The sequence below is a fragment of the Trematomus bernacchii genome, unplaced genomic scaffold (assembly GCF_902827165.1).
Source record: "Trematomus bernacchii unplaced genomic scaffold, fTreBer1.1, whole genome shotgun sequence".
Classification (NCBI taxonomy): domain Eukaryota; kingdom Metazoa; phylum Chordata; class Actinopteri; order Perciformes; family Nototheniidae; genus Trematomus; species Trematomus bernacchii.
This window is the reverse complement of record NW_022987803.1, coordinates 11451907-11472652: the sequence shown is the minus strand read 5'-3', so window position 1 is coordinate 11472652 and position 20746 is coordinate 11451907. Positions and strand designations below refer to the sequence as shown.

The following is a 20746-nucleotide window of genomic DNA, read 5'->3' as shown; positions in this document are numbered from 1 at the left end:
CAACAGTGCGACTCACTTTACATATTATAACTCCTAGATTGTTTGCAGTTGGTGCAATCGTGTCATGGGGAAGTCAAAATATCCTCCATGTTAAGAAATGTAAATCAAGGACGGAGGTATTTAATGGTCGTAGTGGTTTGTATTAAGGCTTTTCGACCCAAGCACTTTTTGCTGTTCGATTAATTTGCATGTTGATTTTATTTTTCAAACTTTAGTTTTTGTCATGAATACTTTTACACAAAATGTTACATTACACGGCAAAAAGTGACATTATTGGTTGATTTTTTTATGGCCGTTTGAAACGCAATAAAGTCATCAAAAAATAAAGTTTTGCACAACGGCCGTCATGTCAAAGCGCACGCCACAGTAGTGTAGCTAAGGTTTTGTTGTGCCTATACAAACGAAGTCTGCCATCTTTATTGCTCCTTTGCAGCGCACCTGTTTGTACCATTCACATTAAGCGCTTTTTGATAAATAATGTTTGTATTCATCTCAAAACAGTAGCTATGTGTTGTTGTTATTTAGCACGACTAAAGGCTTTTGCATGATAAAATCAGTAAGAAAAATATGTAATTGCCCCCTTTTAAACCTAAGACATATACACCGTATTAATACCACAGAAATCAACTTCAATCGCTAAGAGGAATCTCAATTAAGCTCAATTAAAGCTGGGGAAAGGTTTCACACCTGTTTTGAAAAAGTGTTGCACATTTACATCGTTTGCAGGTGAGCATTTTCTTGTCATTCATGTGCCATGCCCCTGGTCTGTGCGTATTAAGGACTTCGCGCTGACACTGGGTCTTTTTACACTGGTGTGCACTTCATAGAGAGCCTTTACTGGTCATGCTTGATGGCACTGCCAACCCGTTGCAGAGGATACAAAAAAAACAAGCATCATCAAGCTGACACTGACTGATTCAGCTGTGTTGTGATGCAGAACTCGACCAACAGCTCAGCTCTGTCGCAGACATGCAAATATCTAACCGACAGCGACAACAGCAGCCTGGCCTCCGCTGCACATTTAAATCTATTCAAATCATGGCGATGACAGAATGACAAGTCCAAAGTCCAGAAGCCACTGCCTGGGGGCCAACGAGCTACAGAGGGTTGCATCTGACATATTATGGTAAAGCCTTAACGTTTGACTCAGCCTATTCACTGCCTGGGAGGAAAGGACTCCCAGTTGTCGAGGAGAATTCTGCATCTTAGTGTATGGAATATATGAATATCATTTGATTTTGTGTTATCTGAAAGAGCAAGCTTGAGGGCACTGGCAAAGATAACCTTTTAATCAGCATTCAACAACAGTTTTTAATACAAAACACTGTCATTTCATAGAGAAAATAAAATTACTGGCGTGAAATGGGGTGGCTATACCCTTAGAGGACGGCTTCTTATTATTGCACCAAAACCAATAAATGAACCGGGCAGGTAATAATGACGATGTAATCGGCACGTCCATGAGAGTAATGACAGAGTGCGCCAAGAGAGGGAAAGACGAAGAGAAGCACAGAGGTAGACGGAGACAGAATAAAACAAAAACATAGCGTGAGAGTGAAGCAGACCTGACAGCTGACTGCAGTCTATTGAACAGAGATAAAGTCAATTTACTGGCATCACTGTTAACCATACATCTCAGTGCTCCACATCAAAATGTCATTAAGCTCTTTCTTTGGCTCCGGCAAGAAACCATCAAAAATGTTACGCTTGAAATACACATTTTTATGAAAGGTGAGTGGAACAAGGCAGCGTAATTATCCAAGGTTTCTCTTCCTTCATTCACACTTCCATATTTCCTACTAATGTGACTGTGTGCAACACCTCTGTCACACAAATCCTGAGCATCCAATGTCAAACTGCATTCTGTGTCAGATCAAATGAATCAGCATAATAGATATCACTTTGGAATAAGTGGCCCATAAGCCTGCATAAATGTTGTTATACCTGGACCCAGGCTATGTTGAGAAGCTTAAAGGGGCCTTTGGGATTTTTCCCTTTGTGTGATATATAGATTTTAGTGCAAAAGCCTAAAATCCCCTCAAGAGGGAGTTTCTCTCCAACACACTCCCCCCTGCCTGAAATGCATCCATTGGACTCCTTTGTTAACTGTGGTAACATAGTGAGATCACTATGCAACACTCATGCTTTAATGGCTAGTGCTCCAACAAAGTGGATTAAAAAAAAAAAACGTTGTCTCATATCTTATAGACAAAACTAATAATTGATTAATGAGGAATAGGAATTGGCTGATTAATCTATAACGAAAATAATTGTTGGTCCTTCATGTGTATTCCAATAAAAAACATTTTTCCCTTCCCCAATTTTTTAAAGAGTCCCTCTACAAATACACAAAGTGAGGGGCAAATGCACACAATGATCTCTTCATTTAGTACCCAAGAATGGCAACATTAGCATAACATTGGAGAAAAATCTTCTAATTGCTATGTTATTAGAGTCATATTTTAAATAATGTTGTATAATTATGAAGCATAATGACTGTGCAAGCTGTTCATAATGGGTGTACAACAAATAAATTACAGTGTATGACAGTAGGTAATACCAACAGACAGCAGTAGCTTCTGGCTATTACAAGAACACAACAGGCTTATTCTTCATGGGCAATAATAACAGTGCTAGAAGAATACTACAATTACACCGGTGTCATCCTTTAAATATCAAACATTTGGAGGCGTTGGTTGCTATAGTGATAAGTACAGAGGGTGAACAAATTGAGAGAAATGTCTTAGCATAGAATGAACCACATCAAAGCTAAATTGACCTTCTCCTAACTCAAAATACCTATTTATTGCAGGATATCAATACATTTAAAGGTATTATTGTTTTGTCCACCTCCCTGGGTTGAAGCCGTTATCCTTTGGTCACTGCTCAACATCCCTTTCGAGCCATGTGGTTGGGTAATCTTATCACTTGAATCCAGGGTGTCTAAGCTGCCCAGTCAGAGCTGCTGCCAGCGCTAAGTCACCTCCGTTACTCTGGCAGACTCAGCAGAGGCGCTGGGATTCACACACTTAAAAAGTGTTGGCACTAACGGAGCCGTTAATCAGCCAAAAGAGCTCGAAACGGACAAAAAGCCCTCTTTCCGGATCTACGGCTCCAAGTTTTGTGAAAGCACTCAAGTCGTTCAGGAGAGGAAATGAACAGAACCATGTCTCTCTTCCTTCTCAGAGTGTCTGTGTGCTTGAGCATGTCTTTTTCTACCAGTAAACCAGCGCAGTGGAAAAGAAGTCCTAATCGGAATTCTAAGAGAAAAACAAGACCAACTCAAGCGCAAATAAAGCCTTCCGAAGTCACCAAGGAATTGCTAATCCAAAAGAGTTGGCAACGCTTTTCTTCTTTTTTTAACACTTTTTGTTTTCTTCTTTTGACTCCCGGCTCTGATAAAGAGTGATTCACACTTCAGCTTCAAGTACACACATACACATCAATACAATTCAACATTTGAGTTCTGCCCTGTTAAGCAGATCAACAGTTTACATTCCCTTGTTTCAGGGTTGTTGCTCTGAGCCAAGATGCTGTTCTTGCCACCTAATAAAAAGTAGAAGATGGAAAAATATTTGCCTAACATTTCGTTATGAGGAGTATTTGCTGTTCCCAAATAACATGGCATGGAGTGGCTGTCATAATATTTAAGTACTGCAGTGACCATACCAATGAAGACACTATAAATAACATCTATAAAAGACATACAAGGCCGATTTCAATAACCCTGCCTTGGCCTTTCACTGATAGCCATTCAGGGCTGATTGTAAAGACTTACCCTCTCTGGGTGGCTGATATCTAGCGAGGTAATGGTACTGCCTGCACCTATCCGAGCAATCTGATCCTGTGTGGAAGAATGTTCCTCATTGACAGAGAACCTAGATGTCAAATTTAAGGGAGCCACACTGTGTGAGTGTGACCATCAGTATGAATTGGTACAGCAATTATTATTTTATAATTCACTTTTTTTATTGAAAGCTGGTTTGGAGACAAACAATTGAAATTGTCATGTCTATGAATAATTGATTTTGGTACAGATGATGAATCTGCCAAAATGGCAATCAGTGGTGATGTGTGTGTGTGATTGTTACAAGTCAAATTCTTCAATTTAGCAACATTAAAATGGTGTACCCTGGCCTTGCTGTTGTTGTGAAAAGCATTTAGGAACAACGCTTTTTGGCAAAAACACTAGAGAAATCATTAATTGTTACTACATGGGGGGAAAAAAGCAACAGGACATCAATGAACTGCATACAAAATGAAACATAGTCGCAGTGACTTCCACTGTAATTAGATCAGTTAAATAACATAAGAAGAAAGTCTCAAATTATGTTTGAATAGATTATTTTTTTAAATATATCTGCAAGGTTTATCCTTGACATAGCCAATTTCTTTTTCCAAACTAAGTTTTATAGCTAAATCCTACATATTGAGCAGGTTAAGCCGGCTATATTTAACGATGGTATAGCAATTATATAGGTCAAATCTCGTAATAGCCAATGAAATAAAAATGCTAATCTGTGTTGCTGAAATGCTAATGCGGCATGAAAGTGACTTGTTAAATTAATTAACTTATACCATACCACACATAACATAAAGGGCGTCACATAAGTCATTTTGTTCTTATCATCTTGTCCTTTTTCCTCTCTGTTTTTCCCGTCTCTGTCTCGGTTTCTCTCTATTGGTTGAGATGAAATAGAGCCACTGTGTGCCAGGCTATAACTTGGCAGAGGTCACAATTCACTCTTGGTAGATTGGCTGCAGATTTATGCCTTGTCTCTCGCTGCCATAGTGCTGACGGAGGTGGAGGAGCAGCAGCCTCGGTAATCACAGAAAATTGCTGTGTTGGGGGAAACAGATGTGTGAGCTCCGCTACGACAGAGCGGGGATAAGAGGCGTGTGTGTGCGCATAAAGTGTGTGATGGTTTTAATATGAAACCAAAGCAGCCTTACTCATGCTCCAGATGAGGTCAATTGGAGGCTCATTCAGAAATGCCCCACACACACCAGCTGCCAAGTGTGTGTCTGGTGTTGGCTCAGGGTGGACTGTCTTTCAACTCTGAACATCATTCAATGCCACAGACGGAGTGAATGTCCAGTGAATGTCCTGAATATTGGCACACGGCGAAAACATAAATCTCCAGAGAGAGAGCGTTTAACCTTTTGTTAAAACCACAGTCTGCTTAGGAGGACACACAATCTAACACACACACAAGGAAACGAAGATATCAGTTTCAAAGCGGCAACAGTCTTCAGAAATTGAGCGGAGGCCGAAAAGAGAATGTGACATTTCCAAGGTGTGCGCTGTCGCATGGCAACTAAACCAAAAGGCTGTTAATTTGAATGAGTCAGTCCGCCTCAGTGTTCATGGCTCCTCCCCTTGAAGCAGGCTCAACCAATGGGAGTACATTTTATTTTTAACCTTCCTAAGAAGCACCTGTTCCTTGTTGGACCCTACAGGAATGTTGTGAGTGTAGGTGCATGCACATGGGACTGTGTGTGGGTGAATGGGTGTGTTGCTGAGGCATGTTACTTAAAATACTTGAAACATGTATGTAAATGTGGTCAAATTAGATGGGTCGAAATACCTTTGACTGATCTCTGGTTACCATGGCGCTGTAACTGGTGTATGCAAAGTATTTATACATTGTGGATGAAAAAAGGGTGACTTAGGGCGCTGTCACAAGCTACAGTCTGTTATTCTAGTTCAAATCAGACTGAAATGTATGCATTTGATTTGTCTCTTTTTAATCTGGTTCAGTCTGTGGTAGGTATTCTGCAGAAAACTAGTCAAAGTGATCTTCTGAGTGTTTAATCATCTTTTGCAGAAGAGGCACACAGCTTTCAGAGCAGGAGATCTCTACAGCAACTACTCAAACGGATTGGTCGCCTTTATAGAGTTTGAATGATCTATGCTCAGTCATGACATAGTTGAGCCATGACCCATATCAAAGGTCACTCCCTGAGTGGTCACGTGGCATCTTGTGACTGTTCATCTACAAAGAGGATGATATATCAATCTCATTGAGCCACTCTCTTTTGGCTTGGAGGGCTTTCAGAATATTATCATTATTATCATATTATAGCATTATGTAATTATGTTCTCTTTATAATCATCATTTGCAATACACGTTTCAGAAAGCACAAATGAAATTACCCCATATTAAGTTTATTTGTTGATGCGCGTGTGCAACAGGACCGGAAACAGACTGGCATAAGCCTTTTGTATTGGTCTAAAATTGAGGATGGAAACTGTAAACTTGGAATCAACAAGCTAAGAAAAACATTAACTTGGCTACATTGAGCGGAACATTCAGACCAGATTTGTAAGGCAAACATCGGACGAAACACCTTTCTCAAGTGGTCTTGTGCCGGTTCTTTTGTTCAGCACCAGAATAAAATTGACCATCAGGGCTTGAAATGCACCAGAGTTCAATTAAAACTGATCAAGCGCTGCTGGATTGTGTTAAGTAACTCAGAGGAATGCTGCTGACGATTTTCTGGCCTATTTCTGTCTAAATTCTGAGAAAATTCTTTGTGAGTAGAATAAACAATGATTCTTTCAAAATAGAGGCCGTACAAATCTCTCACAGACAGTTTAACAAAAGCATACTCGCACATTTCAAAGTTACTGATGCAAATCTCTTGCATAACACCATGAGGTATTGTTATTGAAAAACTCTTCAAAGTATGTTAGTGTAGTTCCTTGTTCTAATGTGCGTGTGTTTTTATTGAATACGGGAAAGCACCTTTCCTCAGGGTTGTACTTTATTGCTAAAGGAAATGTTGAAATGTTTTAATTGTACCGAACTTTTGCTGAGTCACAGTTCTAATGCATAAGATGAAGTAACTTTCCTCCAATATGTATGCCATAGTGGTTAATGTATTTCTAATGCTGGATGGGAATGTTTTGACAAGCGATCGCAGCATGGTATTCATTTACTCTGAGTTTACACATGTTTCTGCTGTTACTGATGTTGTCATGGTCACTGTCATTATTATTGAAGATATTCTGACTGTCAGCGCCTCCTCGCGATGCTGCTGTTGTCAAATTATTTGTATTCTTTCTCTGTGTGTGTGTGTGTGTGTGTGTGTGTGTGTGTGTGTGTGTGTGTGTGTGTGTGTGAGAGAAAGCAAAAGCATGGAGAAACATAAAAAAGACGGCCAAGTGGACTCTGAACCAAACACTTACAAACAAGGGAGAGTAATGACTGCAGGAGTTTACATAGCAAAGCCCTGTTTAAAAAAACACTGGTGTGCAGAAATGAAGCGCACCTCACATGGGATATCACACAGTTTGCACCTGTTACTGCAGAGGGAAGGAAGATATTCTGCAATACCCTTTGTACTGTATCAGACTATATTAACTATTCAACAAGAGCATTATTGTTCAAGTTCCTGTTCTGGCAAGCGTCCACAAGTGGAGGGAGGGAAGTGCAAAATCAAATGAATCTTATATCAGAATCCAGGGTGTCTCATACCGTCTCGCAGGCTGCACTGACAGTATCAATAAAGAATCAATAAAAGTATCTTATCTCAGTTCTGACAAGTCTTCGGCATAGAAATACCAGTTTGAAGTTGAAGCCGTACTGTCAGTCTGACTTACTGTGACTGCAACAAAGGCATCGGGATGAAACTCAAGAAATTCTCGAGTCTTGAGTCATCAAGTAAAAGTCTGGCCAGGAGGAAAAGGCAAAGAACATCAGGTCTAAACAGATTTGATGTTGAGTCTTCACTGCCGTCAACACTAAACTTTGTCTATATGACCTTAAAACATGGCTGAAATCCACCGCTGGATCAGGAGCTGACAGCAGAACACATGACTGGACGGAAGAGACAAACTCGGGGATTAGCATGTCCTTCTCTGACCCTTCCCCTTTTTCTGTCTCAGGCAAATACGCCAACATACTGTATACATAGCCACTGATTTGTAAGTCACCAGTAATTCTCTATTATAAATCCCATGTCCTTGAGAAAATTGCAACGTCAAACTTGTTTTACTGTTTGCCACCCGACAACGACAGGCGGCTAACTTTAGAGACATTGCCAATTCTTATTAATACTAGCAGCGTAGCTCTTAGCTTGAGTCACAGTTGGCCGTCGTAGAACATTAATGTTAGCGTCAGCCTACTGTTATGTGAAGCCTTAAATTACAAACACAGTTGTCTGTCTGTTTTGAATGTTGCTGTTGGCCACAGCATGGTCTCTATATTTGAATGTGATAGTCTGATATAACATGTTTGTCTGTCTGCAGCTCTCCGTCCTGCTCCCATTAATGTAACTCTACCTTTATTCAGAAAATGAAAAGTTGGTTTAATGCCCTCTTTTTACCATCATTTTTAATCTTTGGGCTTGGGGAGGATATTAAGGGGAGGGTATTAAGTTAAAACGTCACTGGTATTAAAGTCAAGGTTGAGCCGCAATTCCATTTCCATTTTGTCAAGTCAAATATATTCATACTCATGACTCTGACTGGAGTGCAAATCATAAGACTCAAGCCCCCCAAGCTCACACAAACAATTCATAGGCTCAGTATTTTTGAAAGCATGATCATATGTTTGTTAAATAACATATTGTTCATTTTCTAAGGAGGTAAACTTCCTAACGATGAGTCCAGGCCTTGAGCAAATAGTAACACTAATAGAAAATTGTTCCCATCATTTACAATGTGTGTTTGAAAGTGAGCGCAGTAGGCACACTGAGCACAGTTCTGCTGTGCTTCTGAAGAATCTGAGGAATGCTTTTACTCTGCAGGCCATCAGGATGAGTCTCCAACAAACACACACATAACAACTGGACACAGCGTCGCAGCCTGTTTAAATTGGTCTGCTGAGCAGATGTGCAGTACCATTTGGAATAAAGGTGAGCCAAAAGACATCTTCGTAAACACATCGAGACAGTTTTGTGTCGACTATGGCACTGAGGAATATCGTGGGTGCCTGTTTCTATGCCCTAATACAGTTTTGTCTTTGCGGTGCTTGGTATCAATTTGAGTTATTATGTGTGCGGCAGACCCGCTCTCACTGCTGGGAGCCAGAACAGACACCAACACACGTAAACACACACAGGAAAGCCACATCGGTCAAAACTCTGTCCGTCTGTCTCTTTCTTCCCAGACAGGGAAGGCTTTCATCATTGATTGTTTAGTATATAGACATCCCCTCTTTTTCCACATACAGTGAGTTCATTTACAGGAGGTTGCCAAAATGATTGGATCCTCTCTCTGCGAGCAGTATAATCATATAGGAGGTGTGTGTGTGTGTGTGTGTGTGTGTGTGTGTGTGTGTGTGTGTGTGTGTGTGTGTGTGTGTGTGTGTGTGTGTGTGTGTGTGTGTGTGTGTGTGTGTGTGTGTGTGTGTGTGTGTGTGTGTGTGTGCAGGGGTAAAGTCTCGGTCAGCACTCTTGTCTGTGCTCTGCCATGGCTGCAGTGATATACCCCTCATCTAGCCAAACATAAAATCAATGGCAGCTATTAATTAGTCTACCTCTAACTGCCTTTGCTGATACAGTAATACACACAAATAGAACAGGGACACATTACTGTCAAGCTGTTTGGAGCACAAGCTAAAATATGACCAAACTAGATTAGAGTTATGTACACACTGTCAAGGTTAAACTACAGTTGTATGTTTGGCAAGGTTACCACGGCTGATAGTGTGTGGTATCACAACCCAGTCCCTTGATATTATAAAAGTATGTGCCATAAATGGAGAGGAGGAAACAAACAATGCACTATGGAATATTCTCACAGGTGTCAAGTTTAGCACCGCAGGTGCAGCAGTTCAGATTTCTGTCCTTTTTTCCACCTCTGCTCTTTAACTGGCTTAACCTCCCTCCCTGGTGGGCTTACAACAATATGAATAAAAGATGGGTCGGTGTCAGCAAGCACGTATTCAAATATGGCTACCAATGACAGGTAGAGTTGCATTTTTCTCTAAACTTAAATACATCAAACTTCTCAGAGCTTTTCCAATCCTAGGTGTATTATGACAATGTTTGCACGCCTAACATGGCCAATGCAGAATTCTAAAGGTGTTGCCATGGTAATGTGTACTGGATCATGCCAATGGCGGCTATACATGATAGAGTTGGACAGTTAAAAGTAACTGCCTGTGAAGAAATGAAGAAAGTTCTTCCCAAGCTCGTCAAGCATGAAGCACTTTGACATTCCATAGCAACACCATTTAAACACTACACGAATCAACTCAGCTGATCCACATTGAGAGGCAAGACAATATTGTATTACTTTGATAAACTAAATGTTTTCTTTTTTTATTCTGATTATGCCTGCAGATGCACCCTCAATTGACTCTCTATCTCCTGCCGACACCTGCTCAGATTCATGCCAAACAAATGAGAAGAGTAGGCCGTTTTTATTTCCTTCTACTTTCACTTCTGTCTAAAAAACAGAAGGTATTTTGGGGATTTCCCCTTGTCAGTCATTAAGTAGATAGACACCAATGCTTCTTAGAGCTGAATTCATTCTGGGCTTTACTTCCTTTCCAGACGAACAATGGCACTATGAAAAATCAAAAGGTTCCTCATTCATTTCAATGAGATCACTGAAATGGCACAAGAGGATGAATACCTTGTATCAGGTGCTTCAAAGAATTGGGCTTATTTGGCATACAACATAAAAAAATGAGAGGGAAGAAAACTGTTATTGCCTTGATTATAACTCTAAATTAATCTGGATTTAAAGACATACTGTGGTGTGGTGTTTTTTTTGGCTTAAGCTTTACATTTGTGTACCCTGTTTTGACTTGTTATCTTTCATCTGAATGCTTTCTAAGACTTAAAAGGCCGGGAGAGCAAAAAGAGTTTCAGGTGAGCTTTACAGGGAAAGTTTTAAAGCTATGTGGGGCAAAAAAAAAAGTTGTGTATGCAATGCATGACTCACGTTGTTCTGGTCGGTCCAATACAAGAAGTAACCTTTGGGGTCGACTGTGAGAGTCACGGGGGTCACGGTGGTGGAATCCTGGAAGAAAACAAAGAAAAAGACATCTGGAGTCAATGTGTGTGTCTGCTTATGTCTGTGTACCCCTGTCAGAGTCTGTGTTTTTGCGTGTGTGCGTGTGTGTGTTTTTTTATTATATGCCCATATTTGTGAACTGCAGGTTCATTTGACAGCAGATTTTTCAATTTCTCCCTTCTCGTAACAGACAAATGCTTTCCCACAGTTGCCACATGCAGACAGCTTCAAGTCTCACACACACATAAACACACCATTTGACCCTGAGGCATACATGGCAACACCAGATATTATTGGATGCTTCTATAAAAAGAAAGAGCCTTAGCTTTTTTTTTAACTGTGTTCACAGTGGCTGTGGTTCAGCACAACAGAAGCATATTGTCCTCCTCAATCAGCCATGGCAGCTAGATCACAGAGATGGAAACCGCATTTGCTGCACAGAGCAAGAAAATCTTCAAAGTGTCTTCATGAGGCTTCTAATGATGTCCCTAACACAGCGTTGGGAGACATGGCTAATGGTCTGCATCAGTTACAGGCTTGTCATATTTCGGTGCGACCCTATGTGACTCGCAGTGTTGAATATCATGAAAGGGTTGAGCTAGCAGACAGCAGAGGAGTCTGTGTTGAGGTGTTGCCAACTAGTAGTTCTCTAAAATCATTTCATACAGTCTGAATGAGACAATCACAGTTAATGGAACCCGGCACACCTGCTCCATGATGGGCCAAAACTGAAAGCCAGCCCTTTATGAACCCTTGGGAGAAATTGAAAAAGAGAGAAAAAAAGGGAATAGTAAACAGGGGATTTGTTCAAGGCTGAAAATGGTGAGCTGCCGCATCAGAGACTTTCGTGACAGTGACGTTTGCTATGGCAACCCATCATTCCTGTGAAATCTATTAGGGACTCAAGAGGAATCGTTTAGGCTCCGTTCACATGATTGCACAATCTTTGCAGGCTTGATTGAACGACAAAAGACGCAGCTCATACCGCCGAGCGCATGCAGCATACTCGCACACAGGACTTGCGGCCAGAGGGCAGGAAAAAAGCTGCATGTTCGCACTTCTTTGATATAGCATCTCATTCTAACTGCAGCCCCATATCTCTGATCTCCACTCGAGAGACAATCCGTAATCCAATTCCTTCAACAAAGATTTTTCCCATCCACCATGTAGACATCTCTTTCTCAGAGAACACTTTACAAAACAATGAGTTGGATTACTAATTTTACAGTCAGTTGGGCAAATTATTTCCATTAAGTGAAGAATTCTCTCAGTGGGGTGGATGTGGCGACTGATGGATTGTCCGTGCTGTCGAAGAGAAGGAACAGAAGTAACTGGAGAGAACCGGGAATCTGCCTAATGATGTGAGACAAGTCATTTTCACCAGCTTCTTTCTTAATTGTCCTGGCTCTCCATGGCCACCACCACAAACACATTAAGCCATTAAGGACTCTTAGCAAAGATTTTCTCATGGGTCTGCGCAGTTACGAAAAACACATGTACTTATAGCATTGTGGATTACAGCCGGGAAGTGATTTGCTTAGATCACTACCTCCAGAGTGGTGCTGCTCGCGCTTTTTATTGTCATTCGACTATTCAGAGGATTTGTCATTAATGGGAAGACATTAGGCGGCAGAGGCCCTGCTTTTTGCTGAATTAAGATGAGATTAGTGGCTGAGTTGCGAAAGTGCAAACACCCTGAGGGAACCGATCCTAGGCAGGAGACGCTGAATATGTTTTAAGTGAAGGCTTTGTACCATTAGCTATCACCTGAGGGGGTGTGTTAGAGAGGAACACATTTCCGTTTTGAATGCTAATGTCATATTCTACTACTTTAAAAAAGGGATTCATTCTCCCATGTGGAGCCCAATAACATCTTATTCAATACGCACCAGACCAAAAATGGCCTGAAACTGATCTTACTTACAATCTCTGTTTACATGAAGCCAGCATCATATTCTCAGTCTCTCTCAGTTGTCTTTAAGATGCAAGGGCTGCAAAATGAATCTCAATGTTATCAAAATGTGAACTAGTGAAACTAATTTTAACTAAACTTAATTCACAATTAAGCCAATATTTGGGTAATGCAAAAATACTGTAAGTATGAAGCATTATTCTAATTTAAGTACTGGGAAGCTGCAGACATTTTCCGACATACAAACGATATTTAACGGACTTAATAAACAAATCCTTGTTTGGTACACATCATCTTAAAACAATCACACCATGAGCATTTTAATATATTTTTTAAATAAGTTTTGAATAACGCTTCAAAAATCATTCCCTCTAATATCTCAAATCATAATCGCAATATCAGTCGAAATTATCTCAATTAGTTTTTTTCTCCAGGTTGTTGAACCCTAATGGATGCCTGTATATGTTATACTTTATATAAAAACAGCCCCTCGACAACTATTGCTGCTGGATGTGCCATTTGAATGACAACCCTGGCAGTGCTTTTAAACCACCAGCAGGCATTTCCCCAGCCACAGCAGCAACCAGCTGTCTGCAAGTGGCAGCAACAGAAATACGAGGTGTGTATGTGCACGTCTGTGTGAGGGAGGCTTGCGGAGGTCTGGGACTTTGAGTATCGCACAAACTTCTCGAGTGGTTGTCTGATTGCTCTACTATTCTTTTTTAACAGTCATCGACCAGGCAGTTTGTGTGCTTAAGTGTGCAGCTTCTGTTGTTTGATACTGTACAGTATGCCATCCCTACACTGTAAACAAAACTTAACACACTATCTGCCTCCACAGAATGTTCAGCAGCGAGACTGTAAACAAATCCCTTCTGCTTATCCACATTAAAATGTTGGAATGGCTTGTACAATTTCCTGTAGAGAGTGGGAGCCCGACATTCAACGCCAGGATAAGAAAATGATTTTATTCAATCCTTTTTCCCTGACAATGTATTATAACTTTATCTCTCTTGGTATGCCTCCGTACTCCTCTGTGATTCTTTCCATGGAATGATACGTAGAGGAAAGAGGAAGGAAGGAGAGCATCGGAAATGGACCAGGGAGACTATCTGTGCATGCGTCTGTGTTCCAGGGTGTGTGTTTTCACAGGAAAGGCCTGGTGGGCATTTGGTTCTGGAGATAGGCCCACATACAAGCGACAGTACACAAACACGGCTGTTAGGGGAAACCGACTCGCACCTCACACACACTGCTCTCTCACAAGAACTGAACGGGTGAGTGCTCATTAGTAATTTACACGTTAAGGGAAAAGTCCAGTTATCTTATCTGTGTGCAAGATTGATGATTGACAGAGCATTACATTCGAAACAGTGCATAATTTCCTCTCTGTACTGGACACATTCACACTCTTATAACACTAACTAAGGCCATCTGTGCTGTGCTCGAATCACCTGAGCTCAGTGAATATGATTATGTCACTGTTAGGATGATCTCATAAAGTCATATTTCCAAATGTCCCACAAGTGCACAGTTTATCACCAACCAACTGAATTTGATTTTTAATGCGGCTCAATTATTATTTTATTACTACTTTTACACAAGACAATACCTGTATAGTTAACTGACTGAGATGGAAAAGAGCAACCTGTTTCATAGAATGAAAGTAATCATGACTGTGATCATATTCAAATGCTCACACAGTAAAGATGCAGTTTGGTTTGGAGTAACCAGAGGAATGCGTGCAGCTATTCAAATGAGATGGGCTGCGCGAAACACATAACAGAAAGTGTCTTTCACAATACAGAAAGCTATTATAGTGACAGCATACAAGGTGGGAAATAACATACAATAAGGTTACTCAGTTGAAATTCAAATGTAAGTGCAGTGGCTTTAGGGTAGTTCACAGGGGATTATTATTGTTGTTTGTGGAAGGTGCATTGCGCTAAAACAGGCAGTTAGAAGGCTACTACTCTTGCGTTTTCTCCAGCCACTCAACAGAAGCGTGCAATCAATTGTAATCAAGGTCATTTCACTACAGCTAAACAGACAGCAAATGACAACAACAAACAAAACACGACCGTAATTCAACTCTTGGGTACGCTGCGATCCGCGCACTAATGAATTGTAGTTAATTGATAAAAACGTTTCCTACGAAGGGGGAGGGGCGAGCAATATTTCATTTAATGAGCAGGACACACATTCTCACACAGCAGCACTGTCATACGCGCGCCCACTCACACGCACGTACACACACAAATTGGGAAATGTAAACAAAGCGCGTGTCACTCAGCATATCTGCTGCATTTCTTTATAACCAGCAAGCCACATACAGGCAGTGCGTTGTTAGACATTCAAATCTGTTGCATGAGTATCCTATAGATTGTGTAATACATCCCAGTGGTACAAGCATGCAAATAAAGCGTGCAGAAAACATCTAGTGAAAAAAATAAATGAACTGCCGGTGTGTCGACATTACTTACATCATCCCATTTCATACATTTGGTGCCCCTTCTCAGGCTCTCGGGCACGGACACTGGCTTGAGCTGCAGCGCGTGGACTCCAGGCTGTGCCCCTGCCATTGACTCATCTACTCTTCTCGACGCACGGCAAGGGTTAGAAATGTGTCACTTCACTCTCTTCTACTTCTTATTTCTCTTCCTCTCCTTGTGTAATCTGCTTAAAAGCAGGCTGACGGAAGCCCACTATTCTGCCAGTATGTCATGCCCGCATTGACGGCGGCGGTGGCGCGTCTCGGCTTTGGAGAGCTGTGGAGGCGGACGCAGGCGCAGCGGACCGGGAGCCACTAACTGACTGACTGAGTGACATGCAGCTAAAGCATAGAGGAGAAGAGAGAGAGGGAGGGAGAAGGAGGGAGAAGGAGGGGGAATCTGAATGAGTTACGAGTCTGGGTCTAAATCGTACAAGTCAATGCAGGGGACAGGATCGATACGCGAAGTGATCTAGCGCCGCCGTGCGTCCGAGGCAACATGATGGGACGAAGTTGCCCTATTAAAACAGATGAGAAGCTACGGGTCTGGAATACGAGTGAAAATATACTCAAAACAGGTGCACGTGTGGCGTTTGGATATTGTTAGTTTTGGAATATTATTTCTTCATTATGTAAAATTGCACGGTTTTCACGGTTTTCCTTGGAAGATAGAACAATAGCATTTTGCTTTTGGATGCTGTAAGTGAAAAAAAAACAATGCCAGCCTTATGTCACACTTATGATAAACACTGAAGATTAGAATGAGAATTAGAGAATAGGCTACTTATCTTATCTTATTGGTGAAGAAGACCATTAGCCACAAGCTCCCAGTGGTAAGATTTTAAGGTACATTCTCGGACAGTTTCAGTCAAAACTGAATTGATTTAAAATATAAAGATATTAAGCCAGTTCATGAGAAATTCCACATACAGTATATTAAGAGATCAAAGGTAGATGCCCACTAGAGATGGGTTGGAGCTCTGAAGAAGGCTTTGAACTGTTCAGGCTATCATGCAGGGAGTTGAAATGCGAATAAAATATAATGTAATAAGTGAACGATGAAAAGATACATGCAAGCTATTCAAACATGTCTTTGGTTGTGTGGACCTAAGGGGCACTAAGTCAGAAACCAAACACTTTCCGACCTCCCTCAAAAATGTGATGCTGAATGGTTATTCTCAAATGATGTTCTAATATTATGTACTTTAGTTAAGCATAAATGTTTTCTAAGAGGTCAGAAAGTGATTGATTTCCAACAGCATCCCCCTAATCATCTCTGAATGCCTGTCTATGGTCCTAGCTTGATGTTATTATAATCTATCCTCATAAGAAGGCAAGTAAGATCTATTATCTTCATAACTGTATAGGATTTAAACTTTATTCAAGAATTCAGTCCGCACCCATCAGCTGAAATGGACACTAATTTCTGTTTCAGTGCCCACATGGCTGTGGGGACTTCTCCATGACTACACTTCTTCAAAGTTCCATGAGTCAAGAGTGCGTCACCATCTCAGGACTTTCTCTTGGTTTAACTTTCTTATTAAATAAAACACAGAGCCCCTTTGGCTTTTATTCTGCCCACATTGTTTATTTTCTGCCATTTCCAAAAAGGAACTACAGAGTACTGCAGTTCTCCGATTCTTTTTTTCCCCGGTGTCTCACTGTGGTCAATCACTGGCCAGCCCTGACCGTCAGACATGTCAAACTAGTCAAACTAGTCAAACCTGTCAAAGTCTGACTGGCACTTTTCATGTCAGTCGTAATAGTAGTTTGTTTGAGTTTGCCTCCCGTCATTAAGGATTGATTAACAGTGACAGTTTGGGGACCATGCCCTCAATGGAGTCATAGTCTGCTGACAGCTCCAAAAAGTGAAAGAGGGACACAAGAGAGTGTGTGAAAAAAGATACAATGGCAAAGGAGAAAAACATTCATATTTAAAAACAACATTTTCTGATGACAGAATTCCTAAGTAGCATATTTTCAGTAAAAACAACGAAAGCACAAATGACTGTCATACCAATGCAGGAGACTCATGTTTTTATGCAGCAAAATGAGTCATTGTTATCCTCCGTGCCTCAGACTTTGGTATCAGTCATCCGTCTTCTTATCAGCCCTTAGCTTCAAACTAACTCTAAAATCAGTCACAGCACTCACGCATGAGAGACAAAAACCTACAGTGGGGACAAATAATTGGATTTTGGGTATATAAAAGTACATAGACCACAAATGTCCTTCTTTCAGAGAAACACTGAGCCTTCAAAATGAAGTTGTTCAAGTTGTATTTCATGTTCCTTTTGTTGAAATAAATACAATCTAGATGTTTCCCCAGAAATTGAATCAGTGGTGAGTCAGGGAGATTTGAGGCAGAGATTAGCACAAATGCATAAATAGTGACAGTTAAAGTAGTTGGTGAAAGATATCAATCTAAATGTTTTTCCTCTGGATTTTCCCTCTGGAAGCTGTGCTGAAAATTGTTTTAATTTCCTAAAGAAGAGCTCCTTCTCAGACTGACTTCCTCTAGTGCACGGTCAGAAGAAATGTTTACGGGGACAAAGGGCAACAATGAGCCTCCAAATAGATTTGTGCCTCCAATGTATAATCCCAGAAATCAAACAATATTCCTACACTGGTACCCCAGGTTGTCTTTTTTGTAGTTAGTGATTTACCCCACACTAATGTATATATTTCTTCTAAATTAAGGTCCGTTGTCTGTTATGGAATGGGTTGGTGCTTCGCCTTTCTGGAAAAATAAGTAAAGATTGGTGTTTATGTGCAATGTATTTGACTTTCTCATACACATATTTTATTCAGGCAGATGCTGCATTGGACTGTGGCAGATATCAAGATGATTTCTATATTCAGGAGAGAATAAAAGTGTGGTCCTCTTGTTCAAGGTTGAAAACGTCCACTTTGATAGAAAGAAGATGATTAGTAGGCATGTACCATATGATTATATGCTCTCATGGTTATCCTGGCCAAAATAATTGTGTTTCACAACATCATTTTGATAATCGTCATATATAATATGCTTAAAACCCTAAACATGGCACTAACTGGAACCACGTTACCTTAATTATTGTTAAGAAATACATATGTTTTAAAGAATCACAGATAAGACTTTTTTTTTTACAATAGCCTATTTCTGTGATTCTGATCTTTCTAAGGATTTGTATATCTGCTTTATGTCTACAGGCAGCTTGGGAGCTTTTTCAAGTCACTGGTAAGAAAATTCACGATCATCCTAATAATGTAAATTCAACTTGATCAACTCATTGTGAGTGTTTTATTTCAACCAAAGTCTAAAAGTGTCCTATGACTCCTATCCCTAATCACTGGTTGGCTGGCTAGTTGCTGATGAAGCACTGTCAACTTTTTTGTATTCAAGACATGACCCAGGGCTCTGTGGCATTCAAGAGCCGTTCAACATGCTGCACTGACCTTGCTGTTGACCCTCAGCCATTAAGGATTGCAGAGCCTGCCAAAGAAACAGTAAATACACATAAGCACTAGCCCTCAACAGGCCCTTACCCTGGTATTGGTGCAGAGGTGAGATGGGTGATTTTCTTCATACGCCGTGACAAGAGAGAATGAACAGCAGTGCAGCAGTGTGTCAGTGTTCCTCCAGGCACATGATGAGGAACAGGTGTTCTCAAATGACTGCCTGCTGGAGCTTTCATTATCGATATCAACTCAAGATCTCTCATAAGCTGCACATTCAGCATATCATTAACCGGGATGAATTATGGGCCGAAGCCCAATGCGTCGAGCCTGCCAAGTGTCACCGTTTGTTTTGCTTGTGTTATTCTGCTTTAGATGCCAAGACCGGCCTGATGTTTACAGAATAAATCAATGAAAAACCCTTTTGATTAAACGTTTGTTTATGAAATAACTAGCCCTCTATTATTTGCAATCATAGCTCAAAATTAAAATGCACGGCACAGCTCTATGTGAGAACAATGCACTGTTGTTTTGCCAGGAATCCTGCTGGGTCTGACAGGATGCAGAAAAAATATTCTCAACCGACTACACAGTCAGACCAGTTTGAGATGATTACCACATTTTAATCATGAGTTGGAATTAGTTATCTTGCCCTTCAGATGTAACAAATAGCACAGAGGAAAAAGGCCTGGTGGAACGGCAACGGGTCTTTTTAAATTGATAACTGCATTGTTCTCTCTCACAGTACAGAGGAAGAGCATCAGCAGCATCCTGTGGAGGTCTACTGCCACTGCACTTGGGCACTTCATAGGATGAGTCAAACTACTGAATTTGGAGTTGTGAAATAATTCCAAAGAATTCCTGCATATAGGCTTTATAGAGTATATAGGTCGTAGTGTCTTTGGGCAACATATTCAACCCTAAATTGCTCCGGCAGGCATGTCTATGGTATTGAAGTGTATGTAAGCCGCTTCGGATAAAAGCATCAGCTAAATACCATGTAATGTCATGATTTTATAATGTGTGTATTTATTTCAAGTACTATAATAATTAAACAGAAAACAGCCTTAAAGCATGGCATATAAACATTGGGCTTTGTTTGAAAAGAAAAATCTATATAATTCAAATGATCTTTTGTGGTTTATTGTCATGATGGGTATTTGAAATGTAGTAGTAGGAAAAACTTCCATCATGGAAAAAACTGTGGAAAAGCTTGCTTACTGATATAACTACTCTCTAATAAGGGCCTGATAAAACCCCAGGTATTACTGTAAATGCTATTGCCATTCACTTTTCCACTAGCAGAATTTGAAACATTATTTTATCATACAGTAGAATCAAAATGTTGTCCAACCCTATTTGAAACCTTTATGTCATAATCGATAATACCCTATTTATAATTATCACTAAAGACACAATACCGAATCACATTCAAAAGATTATTTCACAGCACAGCGATAAAATATATACCTTTCCAAATTAATTCATACATTTAAGGATGAATTCAGCTTTATGTGACAGTTTTACTGTGTCAGAAAGCTTTATATACAATTTGTTTGATAAACATTGGACTTACTTTAAACGTTGTTAAATCTTTAACGTGTCAGTAGAGAATCTATAATCCCAGATGCTGCAAAATTCACATTTAAGTGGTTATAATGTCACTATAATTAAAAGGTTTTATTGGTCCAAATGTAATTGTTTCCTGTGTGCCTTCTGGTGTGGTTGGAAAGACCCAACACGGAAACGGCCCACTGCAAACTCCCGTCTAACAATTACTTGGACAGGAAGTGTGTACAGCCGCTGGTTGACGTCCTGAGCTGGGAGTGTGTGGCACAATCAAAATCATGCTATGTGTTAATGTGTGAAAAATCAACAAACTAAGTCCAATAAAGACGAGCGGTTTCAACCATTTCTCTTATCCACCTGTGCA

The 20746-nt window shown here is 40.5% G+C and overlaps 1 protein-coding gene across 7 annotated transcripts in view; it reads right to left on the bottom strand.

Moving 5' to 3' along the window:
* Positions 1 to 15717, bottom strand: part of LOC117498362 (1-phosphatidylinositol 4,5-bisphosphate phosphodiesterase beta-1) — a 147604-nt gene extending 131887 nt beyond the window's left edge. For 4 of the 7 annotated variants that reach the window (XR_004557570.1, XR_004557571.1, XM_034150402.1 and 1 more), the window contains exons 1-2: positions 15368 to 15716; positions 10901 to 10978 (exon numbers count right to left, since the gene is read on the bottom strand). Coding sequence is in view for 5 of the 7 variants with exons in the window: in XM_034150402.1 (XP_034006293.1) it covers positions 10901 to 10978; positions 15368 to 15466 (177 nt within the window). In the remaining 2 variants the exon portion in view is untranslated. Of the gene's footprint in view, positions 1 to 10900; positions 10979 to 15367 lie in introns of all 7 variants that reach the window. The other 3 variants (XM_034150404.1, XM_034150406.1, XM_034150407.1) reach the window with 2 other exon arrangements.
* Positions 15718 to 20746: the final 5029 nt, after the last annotated feature.